Source organism: Globicephala melas, chromosome 2 (assembly GCF_963455315.2).
Source record: "Globicephala melas chromosome 2, mGloMel1.2, whole genome shotgun sequence".
NCBI lineage: Eukaryota > Metazoa > Chordata > Mammalia > Artiodactyla > Delphinidae > Globicephala > Globicephala melas.
Window position 1 is genome coordinate 148,372,164 of NC_083315.2, and position 16,182 is coordinate 148,388,345.

At 38.1% G+C, this 16,182-nt stretch overlaps 1 protein-coding gene across 3 annotated transcripts in view; it reads left to right on the top strand.

The window, feature by feature from the left end:
• Positions 1 to 16,182, top strand: part of RBM25 (RNA binding motif protein 25) — a 54,398-nt gene that overhangs the window by 32,591 nt on the left and 5,625 nt on the right. For all 3 annotated transcript variants that reach the window (XM_060295003.1, XM_030831609.2, XM_070044984.1), the window contains 9 exons: positions 813 to 1,099; positions 3,072 to 3,294; positions 3,403 to 3,492; positions 6,066 to 6,139; positions 7,629 to 7,779; positions 11,615 to 11,939; positions 12,316 to 12,590; positions 12,929 to 13,027; positions 14,051 to 14,098. In XM_060295003.1, coding sequence (XP_060150986.1) covers positions 813 to 1,099; positions 3,072 to 3,294; positions 3,403 to 3,492; positions 6,066 to 6,139; positions 7,629 to 7,779; positions 11,615 to 11,939; positions 12,316 to 12,590; positions 12,929 to 13,027; positions 14,051 to 14,098 — 1,572 coding nt within the window. The remainder of the gene's footprint in view (positions 1 to 812; positions 1,100 to 3,071; positions 3,295 to 3,402; positions 3,493 to 6,065; positions 6,140 to 7,628; positions 7,780 to 11,614; positions 11,940 to 12,315; positions 12,591 to 12,928; positions 13,028 to 14,050; positions 14,099 to 16,182) is intronic.

Genomic DNA, 16,182 nt, shown 5'->3' on the forward strand with positions numbered 1-16,182 from the left:
TGTAAGTTAATACGCAATCGTTCCTTCCAAGGATGGATTTATCACTGTTAATGTATTTTCATTGTCTTATAGGCATAATGGGCATAAATATGTTGCTTTTAACATTAAGCCAAAAATTAATTAAATAAAAGTATTATGATTATGCACATTTTTTTGCTTGAAGCAAGTGATTTTCAAACTTTTTGTATTTGGTGGGCTGTCCATCTTGTAATGGTGGGAGTAAATGTTTCCATAGGTGATAGGGTAGATATTGGCTGAATTCAGCTTGTCTTTTGGAGGGTGGGCAAACCAGAGGGCAGAAGATTATTTAGTTGCATTCCAGTGACCTGACTCTCTTCCCCCACCTCCCCTTTAAAATACTCAACTAATAATCGTTAGGTAATGGGAAGTCTGGGGTTATAGTAGCAGCAGTAGTCCCACTGATTTAAAGAAATTCATAATGGGAAGAAGTACATTGTAGCCAAGTGATTGTATTTCTAGAAATTATTATGAACCATCACACTCCTCATGGTCATTTTAGTTACTACATAATCATTGAGTGGTCAGCCACACTTGACACAATCTCCCAGCATCCAAGATTGGAGATTCCTGGTCTGTTTAGGGTGTATGGTTTTGCACGAAATCTATCTAGGCTTGTGATTGCTTCAGTTTTATTTGTTAAGTAAAACCACAAGTATTTAATATTAAAGTACCAGTGGTTTGGGTTTGTTTTTTTTTTTTTTGGTCGTTCCCAATATTGGGCTTTGCGCCGGGAAAAGTCTCAATACTGGAGCTATAGAGTTAACTCTAAAAGTACTTTTATTGGTTTCTAGAAACTGGAAGAAGAGAAAGGCAAAAAGGAAAAAGAAAGACAGGAAATTGAGAAAGAACGGAGAGAAAGAGAGAGGGAGCGTGAAAGGGAACGAGAAAGGCGAGAACGGGAACGAGAAAGGGAAAGAGAACGTGAACGAGAAAAGGAGAAGGAACGGGAGCGGGAACGAGAACGGGATAGGGATCGTGACCGGACAAAAGAGAGAGATCGAGATCGGGATCGAGAGAGAGATCGGGACCGTGATCGAGAAAGGAGTTCAGATCGGAATAAGGATCGCAGTCGATCAAGGTAAGACTTCATGGAAGTTACTGTGTGCTTGATAGCTTTAATAGAACTGCAGGTTAGTACTCTTTTTGGGCCATTTGCATGGATGTAGTGATAGAACTTCCTGAGACACGAAGCATACCTGGCTTGCTGTCTCACACACATGTAAAATATTGGTTAAGGGCTTCCCTGGTGGTGCAGTGTATAAGAATCTGCCTCCCAGTGCAGGGGACACAGGTTCAATCCCTGGTCCGGGAAGATCCCACATGCCGCGGAGCAGCTAAGCCTGTGTGCCACAACTACTGAGCCTGCACTCTAGAGCCCGTGAGCCACAACTGCTGAAGCCCGCGTGCCTAGAGCCCGTGCTCCGCAATAAGAGAAGCCACCGCAATGAGAAGCCCGCGCACCGCCATGAAGAGTAGCCCCCACTCACCGCAACTAGAGAAAGCCTGCACACAGCAACGAAGACCCAACACAGCCAAAAGTAAATAAACTAAAAAAAGAGAAAAATATATTGATTAAATTAACAATTTTCAACTTCAGTGTTAGTTTCGGTCTGAAGCCAGTTTTTATACAGAACCAGCACACACCAGCCGTCCACCCAGTGTTTTGAATAGACACGATTCCTTTTTCTCTCACTTGGTCAGTGGGCATTTTCTCTAGTCACTGTTTGATTGAGGTCCTCTCTAGTGGGAAATCGGCTCTAGTACCACTGCTTTTAGCTCCTGGTGTCTGTTTGGTCCTATAGCCCACTGCGTGGCCAAAACTTAACCTCCCAGGCTCTAAGTTTACTGTTTCTTTATGGCTTCTAGTAATTTATTTCACTTTGGTTTGGTTTGGTTTTATGTAAATTTTTTCATAATTATACTGAATTCATATGACATATCTCAAATTCTTTAGGAATGAGGTAGAGCAAAAGTGAACAAAGGAAGTGGAGAAGGGCATGAGTAGAAGGAAGCCAGTAGATGGAGGGAAGAGAGGAAATCCCACCTTTTTTTTTTCCCAAGCTAGTTTTCAAATATACATTACTGGGTTGAGATATTATTCTACCTGATGATAGCTGAAGGGAGGTCCACCGGTTGCTGGAACTGGAATTCAGGACTCTTATTATCTTTAGTGGGCATTAAAATCCTTCCCTTCCTTCTTCCACTGGAATAACCATTATTCTCTTGAATAACCACTATTGAGAATTTGACATGTATTAAAATGAGTGGTTTTATACTTTTACTACAGTGTACTGTTTCATATCATATATATACATAAATTTGTATAATTATATCCATGGTATCACAAATCTGCAGTTTGGTTTTATCGCTCTGAATTAAATACTTGAGAACTTTTTATTACTGATAGATGTACAGTTGACCCTTGAACAATGCTGGGGTTAGGGGTGCCGACCCTCTGTGCAGGCAAAAATTCGAGTATAACTTATAGTTGGCCCTCTGTATACACGGTTTTCCATATCTGCGGTTCTTCGTCCATGGATTCAACCAATTGTGGATTTGACCTACCTCGGATTGTGTAGTACTGTAGTATTTACTATTGAGAAAACTCTGTATAAGTGGACCTGCACAATGCAAACTCATGTTGTTCAAGAGTCAGCTGTAGTTCTAGTTTACCCATGCAACATGCCAGAATGCTCTTTGCTTCTCACCTTTGCCAATATCTGTATTCCTTGATCACTAGTGAAGTAGACTATCTTGTAACATGTTCGTTGGCCCTTAGTATTTCTCATATCTAGGTTTTTTTGTTTGTTTTCTGAGATGCTGATAAGCATTAACGTTGAGTTTAGAAAGCAGTTCAGAATTTGGGGCCAGGATTATATTCTACGTCTTTCTGACTTGTAAAGAGGAGTTTACAATTCTGCAGAAACCAAATGCTAAATTCTGGCTAGTGAGTTTATATATTATTTCATAATATATGTTGTCCGACTTTCTCTTGGGTTTAAACGAAAACACAAAGACTGACCGATTTTTTAAATCTTTTGTTTATGTAGAGAAAAGAGCAGAGATCGTGAAAGGGAACGGGAGAGGGAAAGAGAGAGAGAGAGAGAACGGGAACGAGAAAGAGAACGAGAGCGAGAGAGAGAGCGAGAAAGGGAACGGGAGCGCGAGAGAGAAAAAGACAAGAAGCGGGACAGAGAAGAGGATGAGGAAGATGCATATGAACGAAGAAAACTTGAAAGAAAGCTCCGAGAGAAAGAGGCTGCTTATCAAGAGGTAAATTGAGGGAAAGCTTTTATTCTTAAATCTTGGTACTTAGTAGGTTAGTCAAAAATTTTAGAACCCTTTGTATACATTTTTAAGCTTTGACAATTTTTGTTTTAGCGCCTTAAGAATTGGGAAATCAGAGAACGAAAGAAAACCCGGGAGTATGAGAAAGAGGCTGAAAGAGAAGAAGAAAGAAGAAGAGAAATGGTAATTTTCTTGGTTAAAAATAAGTGATTTTTCAGATAAAAATCAGATCAAATCTTTATTGTTAAGTAGAAGTGACTTTATAGTTAAAAAGTATGAGCTCCCAGTATAGATAATTTTTATATATTTCAAGTAGCTTTGGGACAATTTCAGTACACCAAAATGTTTTTCCCTCCTATTTTTCACGTTTTTGCTCCCTATAAAGTAAACTACCATTTGGCATACTGTCAAAGTAAATCTGTCATAGTATAAAATGAGAATTTATAGACCTTTCTTTGATTAAGAATCTGCAGTATTTCTGAATTTCAAGAGGCTTTTAAGAGGCTTTGATATTCGGTATTAGTGTAGTACATTTGGATGAAGGAAATAGTCTCATGAGAAGACCTGTTTTTAGAAATCAAAATTATTGACTTCAGTATATAGCGCTTATAAATTATTGTTTTTCCTTATGTTACTACATTATCCTTCCTTTTAACTCCATGATAATCATAAAAATGAATGTTTTTTTTCATTTACACTGTTAGATAGACTGTAACAGTGAAAGCAATTGGCCAAGGTTGTTACCTAAGTAAAATGACAAAAAGATAATTTATTTTATCATAGTACTTGCTTCAGTATTATGTTCCATATGTTCTATCATTGCCAGAAGTTCATGAAGGTTTCTTTATCTCCAGTTTGGAGATTATTCTTCCAAAAACATTACTGAAGTTAGGAATCTTCTTCAAATAGCTTTTGAACATGAGACATAGAGGAAATTTTTGTAAGTAACCAAAAGAGTGCATGCAGCAACTAGATAGTATAGTTTTCCAGATGGTAGGTCTTCTAAGGTCCTACAGTTATTTAAAATAATTTGATTTCCCTGGATTGTAGCTCCCATTCTAGAATTTCTTCTTAAACTGTAGGTTAGAAAATAGAGAATAATATAGTAAGAGACATAAAATTATTTGAAGAAGTGATTCTGCTTCCTGCAAGCAAATCTGAAACCTGTTTTTCTAGAGAAAAATTTCCTATTAGTTATCTTTTGCTTGGGAGCTTAAAAAAATATCCAGCAGTTAGAAAAGCAGTTACTTGCTCATTAAAAAATGTTCAAGTAGCAGAAGTGTATAGTGTAAAAAGTCACCTCATGAAAGGTGACTTATGTTAATACTTTAGTACGTACATTATGGGCCTTCCTCTGTGTGTGTGTGTGTGTGTGTGTGTGTGTGTGTGTGTATTTATTTATTTATTTGGCTGCATTGGTTTTCGTTGCTGCATGCGGGCTTTCTCTAGTTTGTCGAGTGGGGACTACTCTTCGCTGTGGTGCACGGGCTTCTCATTGGGGTGGCTTCTCTTGTTTCAGAGCACGGGCTCTAGGCACATGGGCTTCAGTAGTTGCGGCATGTGGACTCGGTAGTTGCGGCTCATGGGCTCTAGAGCACAGGCTCAGTAATTGTGGCGCACGGGCTTAGTTGCTCTGTGGCGTGTGGGATCTTCCCAGACAAGGGTTCGAACCTGTGTGCCCTGTATTGGCAGGCAGGTTCTTCTTAACCACTGCCCCACCAGGGAAGTCCCCTGTGTTTTATTTAGATATTTGTAAATATTGTCATCGCTACCTGACAATCTACTTGAATGCATTTGACAGATTTTGTGCTAGGTACTGGGTGTACAAGAATAACTAATGCTTCAAACGCTTAAACAATTGGGTGGTATTGTCAGAGAGATGAACTGGTTGCTGTATTGTGTGTGTGAGTGTTTAAGGTATGATAATGGTGTGTTCACAGTATTTTGGGAGTGGAGTACAGAGAAAGTGATTAATTTTGTCTGGGGGAAGGAGTTGGTCATGGATAGATGGTTATATTGGGGAAGTCTTTAGAAAGGTGTAACATTTGAACTGGATGAAATGTGTTAATACTCTACTGTAGTCATAAACCTACATCTGCTTTGTATATAATATTGTTGGTATAGTAGATAGAGATGTAGATTATAAATACTCACTTTAAAGTATTTTTTATGTCTGTATATTAGATATAATTAGATATAATTTCTGTGAAATATAATAGTTGTTGTATTTAAAATTCCAAAAATAGGAGTAAGAGATTCATATACTTTCATGGTTTGTGTACTCAAAGTTAGGCAGGCATTACCTTTCGATTGATGCATAAACGTGATTTAAATTTTTAATCCTGCAATTCATAAAAACTACTTGTATCATCATCTACCTATAAACGAAACGTAAAATATTTTTGTCCGGTTAACAGATTCAATAAGATAACTTTCAGTTTTCTTTCTTGGTGTGCTTAGGTTTCATTAGAAAAAAATTACTGTACTTTGAAGTGTATCTTCATAGAGAAAATTTATTGTAGCATACCATCAGTATATGTGGCTTTCATTTCATGGATAAGCCCTAAATCTGACTTGCTTTTAAGAGTAAAAGATTTTAAAAATCTAATGTTACTTACATTTAATATATAAGTTTATGAGAATGAAAAAGTTAAAGTGGTATGGATAAGAAAAATCTATTCCCAAGAAAGGGCGAGGGGGTAATCTAAATTAATTTTATGTTAATTTTGCACACTTTGTCCTTCATTTCCTCAAAGGCAAAAGAAGCTAAACGACTAAAAGAATTCTTAGAAGATTATGATGATGATAGAGATGATCCCAAATATTACAGGTAAAGAAACCTTGCTTTATGAACTCATACTGTCAGCTTTTTATTAGCTGTATTTTCTCTTGTCTACAAGAGAGTGCAAGTTCACTCAGTGGAGTAAGAAAGAAATCTTTGAATTCATCTTGTAATTATCCCCATAGTTGATAATGCTGTTTTCCGGGGGTCCGGGCCTGTTATAAAAGAATTGACAATTCTATGCACCTTCTTTGGAGGAAGGTTCATAATAGTATTGTGACAAATTAACTTTTCTTCCTGTGTTTTATTTTTTATTTATTAAAATGTGTGTTTGTTTATTTATTTTGACCGCACTGGGTCTTAGTTGTGGCATGCAGAATCTTTAGTTGCGGCATGCAGGCTCTTAGTTGCTGCATGCATGCGGGATCTAGTTCCCCAATCAGGGATTGAACCCTGGCCCCCTGCATTGGGAGTGCGGAGTCTTACCCTCTGGACCACCAGGAAAGTCCCTCATGTGTTTTAAAGAACTTCAGTTTTTATAGCAAATTATAACTTGCCTTTATGACTATCTAAGGTGGCCTAGAAATTTTTGTCTTCAAGGATTTCTAGAGTGCTACATAGTAATCTGAACACCCTCCCGCCCTCCTTCACCCAATTGCTATACTATTATGAAGTGAGAGTTGTGAAGCCTGCATTTCCTGATATCTGTTCCCGTGGCATTTCTGAACTGTTCTCATTCTTCTAACATTTATGGCACTTTGGTAAAATTGTTTGCTTTGTTCTGCTCCCTCCACTCCAAACTATAATTTCCCTAAGGTTATGAAGAATATTTTGATTTTTTTCTCATGTGCCTGGCATGATACAGTCATGTAGTGAATGCATTTAATATATATAATTTAATACACTGTAGCTGAAATAATCAAAACATTGGATTAACACTTTAAATTGAATGAATGCCAAGGATTTGACTTTGTAGAAAATGCAAAGTAAAATTATTGAATCATAGATTAGCAGTACATTATTTCAACATTCTGAGATATGATAAAGTGCTAAATAGAACCTCTGCTTTCTCTTGATTATGCCCTGCTGCTTCTGTTAATTTTTTTTTTTTCCCACAAGGAAAGGAGTTGATTTAAATTGAAGGTACAAAACTAATATTTGGGATATTACTACTCCTTGTATTAATTTTTCACAACTTGGCCTCCAAGACAACACAGATTACCTGTTAGTTTCCCTGTGGAATAGGTATAAAATGAGAGCATTCTTCCCTCTGAAAGCTACTTTTTTACTTGTAGATACTCATTTAGAGTGACTTAAGAATGAGGCATGGTGATAACGTGACAAGACAGTGCTGACTTAGTAAACATTAACATGCAGAGAGTACACTGTCTTCGGTGTTCTACAGATATAGAGCATTAAGACAGTCTTCAGTCTCTTAGCATGCAGCTGTTAGTATGGAAAGAACTTGCTTTTGGAGACATTATGTGTAGTAGTTTAGACCTGAGTATTAAATAAGGCCTGTTATTTACTTTTGCAGAGGAAGCGCTCTTCAGAAAAGGTTGCGTGATAGGGAAAAGGAAATGGAAGCAGATGAACGGGATAGGAAGAGAGAGAAGGAAGAGCTAGAGGAAATCAGGCAGCGCCTTTTGGCAGAAGGGCACCCGGATCCAGATGCAGAGCTCCAGAGGGTAAGATACTATGACATCCATAACAATATTCTTTTAAGGCTATCATGTCATCTTAAGCCAGCCAACTATGATATAGTTTAGTTTATAAGGGAAATGTTTACACTCCATGCATCTTGCTATTTTGGGGGAGGATATTAGTATTTTTTTTCTTTATTTTATTATGTAAGTCATCAATATTAGTTGATTTACAGCTTTATTTTCAACATCATCTATATGTCTTACTCCTTTATTTCTGTGAAGTATTACTTATTAAGTGAATGTCTTTTAATGTAACTTTGCTAGAAACTGTCCTTCTTATATGTGCTCTGACACTTAATGACTTTTGTAGTTTGAATTCTCTCATTACCGCCCTAAATATTTTATTTCCAAAATAAAGATGTTTTCATGAACAGCTTGTCATTTAAAAATGAAAAAGACTGTCATAGGACATGGCATACCCATTCTTGCTTTTAAGAAGTGTCATGTTAGAAAAGTTTTTAGTTCTTAGTGTATCACAGATCTTAATACTATAAATTCTTCATATCAACTTAAAAAAATCTGTTATATGCTATTAACAGGAACCATGTCTTCTTACATGTCCCTTTTATTCTTCAAAATAAAATAGTGTTATTTTTTTCTGTTAAGTACTTACATAAGTAAATAGAAAGTTCAGACAACATAGAACACAGTAATGAAGAAATTAAAAACTGGCTGAATTCTTATAACCCCCCTCACACATAAGTTTTATAAGTGGGAATATTGTTACGTGCACTTTTTTTCTAATGTGCTTTTTTTTCATTTTTAGATTTTTATTGAAGTACAGTTGACATACAGTATTATATTAGTTTCAAGTGTACAACAGTGATTTGACATGTGTATACATTATGAATTGATCACCACGATAAGTCTAGTAACCATCTGTCACCATACCAAGTTATTAAAACAATATTGACTATATTCCCTATGCTGTATGTTACATTCCCCATGAGTTATTTTATAACTGGAAGTTGGTACCTCTTTTTTTTTTTTTTAAAGATGTTGGGGGTAGGAGTTTTAGTAATTTATTTATTTATTTTTGCTGTGTTGGGTCTTCGTTTCTGTGCGAGGGTTTTCTCTAGTTGTGGCAAGCAGGGGCCACTCTTCATCACGGTGCGCGGGCCTCTCATTATCGTGGCCTCTCTTGTTGCGGAGCACAGGCTCCAGACGCGCAGGCTCAGTAGTTGTGGCTCACGGGCTTAGTTGCTCCGCGGCATGTGGGATCCTCCCAGACGAGGGCTCGAGCCCGTGTCCCCTGCATTAGCAGGCAGATTATCAACCACTGCGCAACCAGGGAAGCCTGGAAGTTTGTACCTCTTAATCCCCTTCACGTTTTTGCCCTACCCCCCATCCTGCTCCCCTCTGGTGACCACCAACTTGTTCTGTGTATGAGTCTGTTTCTGTTTTGTTTTGTTTTCTAATGTGCTTTTACTTCAGGTATAATCTTCCACCAAGAATTTCTCCAGTTTATAGTCCAGGTGTCTTTTTTTTCATCATCATGGTAGTATTGTCAGTGTTTTAAATCCTTGCCATTATAACATTTAGGTTGGGGAATATTACTATGGTTTTTTTTTTTTTTTTTGCGTTACGCGGGCCTCTCACTGTTGTGGCCTCTCCTGTTGCGGAGCACAGGCTCCGGACGCGCAGGCTCAGCGGCCATGGCTCACGGGCCCAGCCGCTCCGCGGCATGTGGGATCCTCCCGGACCGGGGCACGAACCCGCGTCCCCTGCATCGGCAGGCGGACTCTCAACCACTGCGCCACCAGGGAAGCCCAATATTACTATGTTTTAATTCTCTGATTACCAGTGGGTTTGAATGCCTTGCAGATGGTTTAATGGTCATTGTACTTCCTTTGTGAGTTGATAAATGGTGTTATGCACAGATTTTAAATTTTTGTGTAGTTCAGGATACGTACTTTTACTTTTGTTTTTCCTGTGTTTGTTTCATGCTCAGAAAACTTGCTGATGTATTCATCCCAGTTTATAATGCTCTTATGATGTTTATTTTTTATTATATTTTGTAATTTCAGGGGGAGTGTTCATTTTGGTTTAGGAGTTTGACTTCAGAATTCTCCCTCCCGCCACTTCTTCCTTTTCCTGTTTGTGAATACAGAAGTGACTACCACCTTCAGCCATTACCAAGAAATAAAAAATGATTATCTATGACCAGGCTGAGGATTTGAGTTGCCTCTTGTGTATTGTGTATACTATTGGGTTCTATTGGGTTGGCCAAAAAGTGCCTTTGGTTTTTAAGTAAAGTAAAAGACACATTTTTCATTTTCACCAAGAACTTTACTGAACAACGTATTCACCCTTTTGTTCGACCTACCTTCTGCCATTTTTCAGGCAACTTCATAATTCCATCTTCCTGAAACTTTTTATCTTTTTGAGCAAAGAACTGTTCCAGGTGCCTTTTACAGTCTTCCAGGGAATTGAAATTTTTTCCATTAAGAGAATTTTGTAAAGACCGAAATAAATGGAAATCCGAAGGTGCAATGTCTGGTGAATACGGGGAATGAATCAGAACATCCCAGCCAAGCTGTAATAGTTTTTGCCTGGTCATCAAAGAAACATGCAGTCTTGCATTATCCTGATGGAAGATTATGCATTTTCTGTTGACTAATTCTGGACTCTTTTCGTCGAGTGCTGCTTTCAGTTTGTCGAGTCGGGATCAGTACTTGTTGGAATTAATCGTTTGGTTTTCTGGAAGGGACTCAATATAATAGAAGGCTCCCAACCCGACGATATATACAACATCACCTTCTTTGGATGAAGACTGGCCTTTGGTGTGGTTGGTGGTCGTTTATTTTGCTTGCCCCACCATCTCTTCCGTTCCACATTATTGTACAGTATCCACTTTTAATCACGCATCACAATATGTTTTAGAAACGGAACATTGTCATTACGTTTAATGAGAGAATCGCATGCAGAAATACGGTTAAGTTTTTTTCGCTTAACTTACGTGGAACCCAAACATCAAAGCGATTCACATAACCAAGCTGGTGCAAATGATTTTCAGCGCTTGATTGGGATATTTTGAGTATGTTGGCTATCTCCTGCATGGTATAACGTTGATTGTTCTCAATGTCTCGATTTGATTGCTATCAGCTTGAACTGGTCTACCCAACCATGGAGCATCGTCCAGCGAGAAATCTCCAGCATGAAACTTTGCTGACCACTTTTGACATGTTCAGTCAGTCACAGCACCTTCTCCATACACGGCACAAATCTTTTTTTGCATTTCGGTTGCGTTTTACCTTTCTTGAAATAATAAAGAGTAATATGCCAAAAATGTTGGGTTTTTCTTCCATCTTCAATATTAAAATGGCTACACAAAAATTCACCAATTTTGATGTCTGTTTTTTAAATGCACGCTGGTATGACAGCTGTCACACACAGTCTAACAAAATTGTTTCGAATGAAGTTAAAGACAACTAAGTGCTACTAGAACCTAAAAAACCGAACGAACCTTTTGGCCAACCCAATAAAATAAAATTTCTAATTATAATTTCTTTAATAAAGATATAAAAACATACTTTTTCATTTTGAATTAGCCAACTATTAGCAATTACCTTTGTTATCTCTGTAGAGTGTATACAGGCCACTGAAGAATGGTAATATATGTGAAATACTAAAAAAACATTTTGCAGAGTACCTAATATATTCTATAGATTTAGTTCTGATTATAGAAGGAGGCAGTGTTTTGTTATTCCTAAGGAAGAAGAAAAATAGAGATTTTGTGAAAGATAAAACATAGAGCTGGTTGAATTGAAGATAGTTGGGGTCTGTTTCAGTTGACCAGGTTATTTTCTGGTTTTAGATGGAACAAGAGGCTGAGAGGCGCAGACAACCACAAATAAAGCAAGAACCAGAATCAGAGGAAGAGGAAGAAGAAAAGCAAGAAAAAGAAGAAAAACGAGAGGAACCCATGGAGGAGGAAGAAGAGCCAGAGCAAAAGCCCTGTCTCAAACCGACTCTGAGGCCCATCAGTTCTGCCCCATCTGTTTCCTCTGCCAGTGGCAATGCAACTCCCAACACTCCTGGAGATGAGTCTCCCTGTGGTATTATTATTCCTCATGAAAATTCACCAGATCAACAACAACCTGAGGAGCATAGGCCAAAAATAGGACTGAGTCTTAAACTGGGTATGTTTGCATTTCGTTCCTCCTTTTTCCCTCCTTTACCCCTCTACCCGCCACAACTACATAAATTTTGCCTTAAGGGAAAAATAAATATGTACTGCTTGGTAGGTAGTTAGAAAACTACTTAAAAAAAATGCCTTTCTAGCTCATGATTGTTTTCATAGTTCTGCTAGTGCTCCTGTATCTGCAGCTGCCCTGCGTTCTGAGAAGTGAAAAGTTAAATTTTCTAGCGCTTGTGATTAGTGAGTTATTTTTTATAGCTGGCATCTTTCTCTGAGGTTTGTGGAGTTATATTTACAGTGCTTTTTAGGCATGGTGGGTTGTAAAATGTAACATTTGAGAATTAAGTCATTGTGCTAATACAGTGTTTTTACTATAGGTGCTTCCAATAGTCCTGGTCAGCCTAATTCTGTGAAGAGAAAGAAACTCCCTGTAGATAGTGTCTTTAACAAATTTGAGGATGAAGACAGTGATGATGTACCCCGAAAAAGGAAACTGGTTCCCTTGGATTATGGTGAAGATGATAAAAATGCTGCCAAAGGCACTGTGAACACTGAAGAAAAGCGCAAACACATTAAGAGTCTCATTGAAAAAATCCCTACAGCCAAACCTGAGCTCTTTGCTTATCCCCTGGATTGGTCTATTGTGGATTCTGTGAGTAGCAAATTGTATTTCATTATTTTATTGCAAGTTTTTGGTTTTGACTATAGCACACAAACTCAGTTCATTCCGTTTATGACAAATAGGGGTGATAAGGTGGCTAGAATCTTGACATGGTCAATAATAATAGATTATTGTGGAAATTCTTTTGGTACCTGAGGTCTTCATAAATTAGAAGCAAATAATTTTGTCTCGATACTTATCTGTGTTAAGTCAACTTGTTAATGATCATACTGTATTTTAGCCTTAAGAAAAATTATGAAGTTACATAGGTTTTTTAAGTAAATGTAATAAAAAGCTCTTCAATTTAGTAACCATGCTTTATTTTATAGATATTGATGGAACGACGAATTAGACCATGGATTAATAAAAAAATCATAGAATACATAGGTGAAGAAGAAGCTACATTAGTTGATTTTGTTTGTTCTAAGGTTAGTCTTTTACTCTTTCGCCAACGTTTGTTATATACTTCAAAATGTTAGAGACTTTCTAAATTGAAAATTTTTACAGGCCCAAGTCAGTGATAATTTAGTTTTAATTACAAGAGTCATGGCTACTTAAGTGAACCCCTCTATACTATTTCAGACCCCACGCTGCATGCTTTCATTTCAGAGGGTCAGAGAGGACAGAATAGCTGGCTGCTGCCAATTTTGCTCTCTCCCTGCCCCTGAGAATGCTTTGCCACCCCCTTCTTGTCTTAATGGTTAGAATGTTGCTGAAGTACAGTTGAGGTTTAGTGGAGACAGCCAATAGCTTGTCTCAATTCTTTTTCAGTCATCCATCCTTTGGAAAAGAAAGTATAGTGCCCTTCATAGCATAATAGTGGTGTTAACTGACTGATTACTGTGTGCCAGGCTTCTTTCCCGGGAGGTACGGTGTTAAGCATTTTACAAGACTTCATCTTCTTCAAACCTCCCAACAACCTTAGGAAGTGCAAGTTACTAACAGTATCCCCATTCAATACATGAAGAAATTGAGGCTTAGGGAGAGATCGTGTCTTGACCATGGTTACATGATAAGTAGCCTGTAGAACTCATGCTCTTAACCACCAAGGTATACCACATCCTTTCATTGTCCCCTGAAGGCAAAGTATTTCTATAAAGGAATAGCTAATTGCGTTTTAAGGAAATGGTATTTTTCTACCAGTACTGCTCTTTTAACATTAGGCATAGCTAATTTAAGTGACCCTTTCCACTTGTCATTACTGTAGCATAAACACTTATAAGTCTGGATTTGAATTAGAAGACAAATAATGTGGTGATTAAGATCCCAGGTTTTAGTGTCAGACTTTTATTGAAAAGAGGGAGATTCTGGGAATTAAGAAATTTATAGAAAGGTTCTAAAGTCACAAGAAATTCTCATACTAGTTTGAGGGCACCTTAAAATTTTTTTTTTTTACTGTATTGCTAATGTTTTATTTATTTTCAAAGTGACAGTTATTTTTTTTCTCTTAGGTTATGGCTCATAGTTCACCTCAGAGCATTTTAGATGATGTTGCCATGGTAAGTTAGAAATTTACTGTTGTTAATATTTTAATTACACAGGGAGATCAGCTCAGTGCGTTGTGACGACCTAGAGGGATGGGATATGGAGGGTGGGAGGGAGGTACAAGAGGGAGGGGGTATGGGGATATATGTATACATATAGCTGATTCACTTTGTTGTACAGCAGAAACTAACACAACATTGTAAAGCATTTATACTCCAATAAAGATGTGAAAAAAAAATTTAAATTAATATCAGTGTGAACAAACTAACTTCTCTGAATTTGATTGAATTTCTCCTTGTGTTGGTTCCAGAATCTTTATGGGCCTGAATTAAAATTTGAACATGCATTAAGAGATTAAAGGCGTTCATAGTAAGATATTAGACAACAGTAGAGTTAGGGTTTTTTGTTTTTCTTTTTCCTTTGCGGTACGCGGGCCTCTCACTGTTGTGGCCTCTCCCGTTGCGGAGCACAGGCTCCGGACGCACAGGCTCAGCGGCCATGGCTCACGGGCCCAGCCGCTCCGCGGCATGTGGGATCTTCCCAGACCAGGGCACGAACCCGTGTCTCCTGCATCGGCAGGCAGACTCTCAACCACTGCGCCACCAGGGAAGCCCGAGTTAGGTTTTTTTTTAATCATTCTCTCCCCTCCCCTGTTTTTGGTGTTTGTGTGTATAAATATAAATTCTGAATCTATTCATAAACTTAGAGACCATTTATTAAGTGTTTACTGGGTAGAGCAATGTGCTAGAAGCACAGAAAGGTGGAATATCTGCCCTTAAAGAACCAGCAGGGAAACAAGTGTACCAATATTGATACTGTGATATCCTTAGTATAATGGGGATATATAAAAATGATCATGGGGCAGAGGAGATGAGTAGTTAGGTGTTGACGGCAGTTAGGGAAACCATCACAGGAATTACCATGTAAACTGAGACTTGAAGATTGTATTACTCTTTTGTCACTTGGGCAGGTGTCTGTTGGGTTGGCAGTAGTTAAACATCAAATCCCAAATTGCACTTAATTTGGATATTAGAGTTAGTGGTTGTGGTTGCATTGATTTTGTGAGAAAAGAAAGGAAGAGAATTGATGGTAAAGGTGAGAGAGTGATAGAATGGACTGTGAACTCCAGTCTAGGAAGAAAAGGAAATAGTATCAGAACAGAGTTGGTGGTCTGAATGAATCAAAGACTGGTGGTTCCAGTGAAGCTGTGGGAGATGTGTTGGAATGAAATAACTGGAAAGAGAGGTTTAGTTAGAGAGTAGAATGTTTAAGAATACAATTGGTAAATTAATCCAGATGATGGCAAGGTGCAAAGTATGGCCATGGGAGTTTCTGGGGCAGAGTTGATGTCATTGTTTAGAATATCAATGAACTTTAAGCTGGGTTATAACACACAGAAATAGAAATTACTGTGTGTTGGGACTGGGATTGGAGAGAAATACAAGAACCAGCTGCCAGAGCACTCATTTAATGTGGATGAAAGATTAGATATTTGCTAGACAGCTGCTGTTGGAGTGAACCGGTGGTGTAATGAGATCTCGCGAACATCAGTGGAGATATTGTTTACTAGGAGAGAAACAATGAAGATCCAGCAGCTTCCCCTCTCTTGTGGAGACTAAAGCTTTGAAAGTGAGGAGCTTTCTCAGAAGGCCACAGGGGTGTCAGGGCCTTTAGGGGACGTACCACATTTTCAATTAAGGTAAGGAGATGAAAAGTCTAATTAAAGAAGTTGGGATAGCATAAAGTGGAATAGGGTCTAAAGGGCAGAGTGGGAAAGTAGCAACAGGAAGAAGAGTCAGAGAGGAAGAAGAAACGTCAAGCATGATGTGAGATGATAGGTGACCAGGGAAACTTTCATTTTGAGCTGCAATTAAAGTTGTCAGGGAGTGCCATAGGAGGGTGCCTAACTAAAAGGAGCTCTAAGGTCAAGATGTTATGTGTCCAAACACTATGTGATGTCTGAAGCCAGATAACATTAGTTTTCTGCTGCCTAGCTAGCCTAATGCATCTGTTGTCTAAAATTCCTGAAAAAACGTTTGTGAAAAGTTTGATGCCATAATTCTGAGCCTCAGATGAAAGGAGAAATGTGAATAGATCC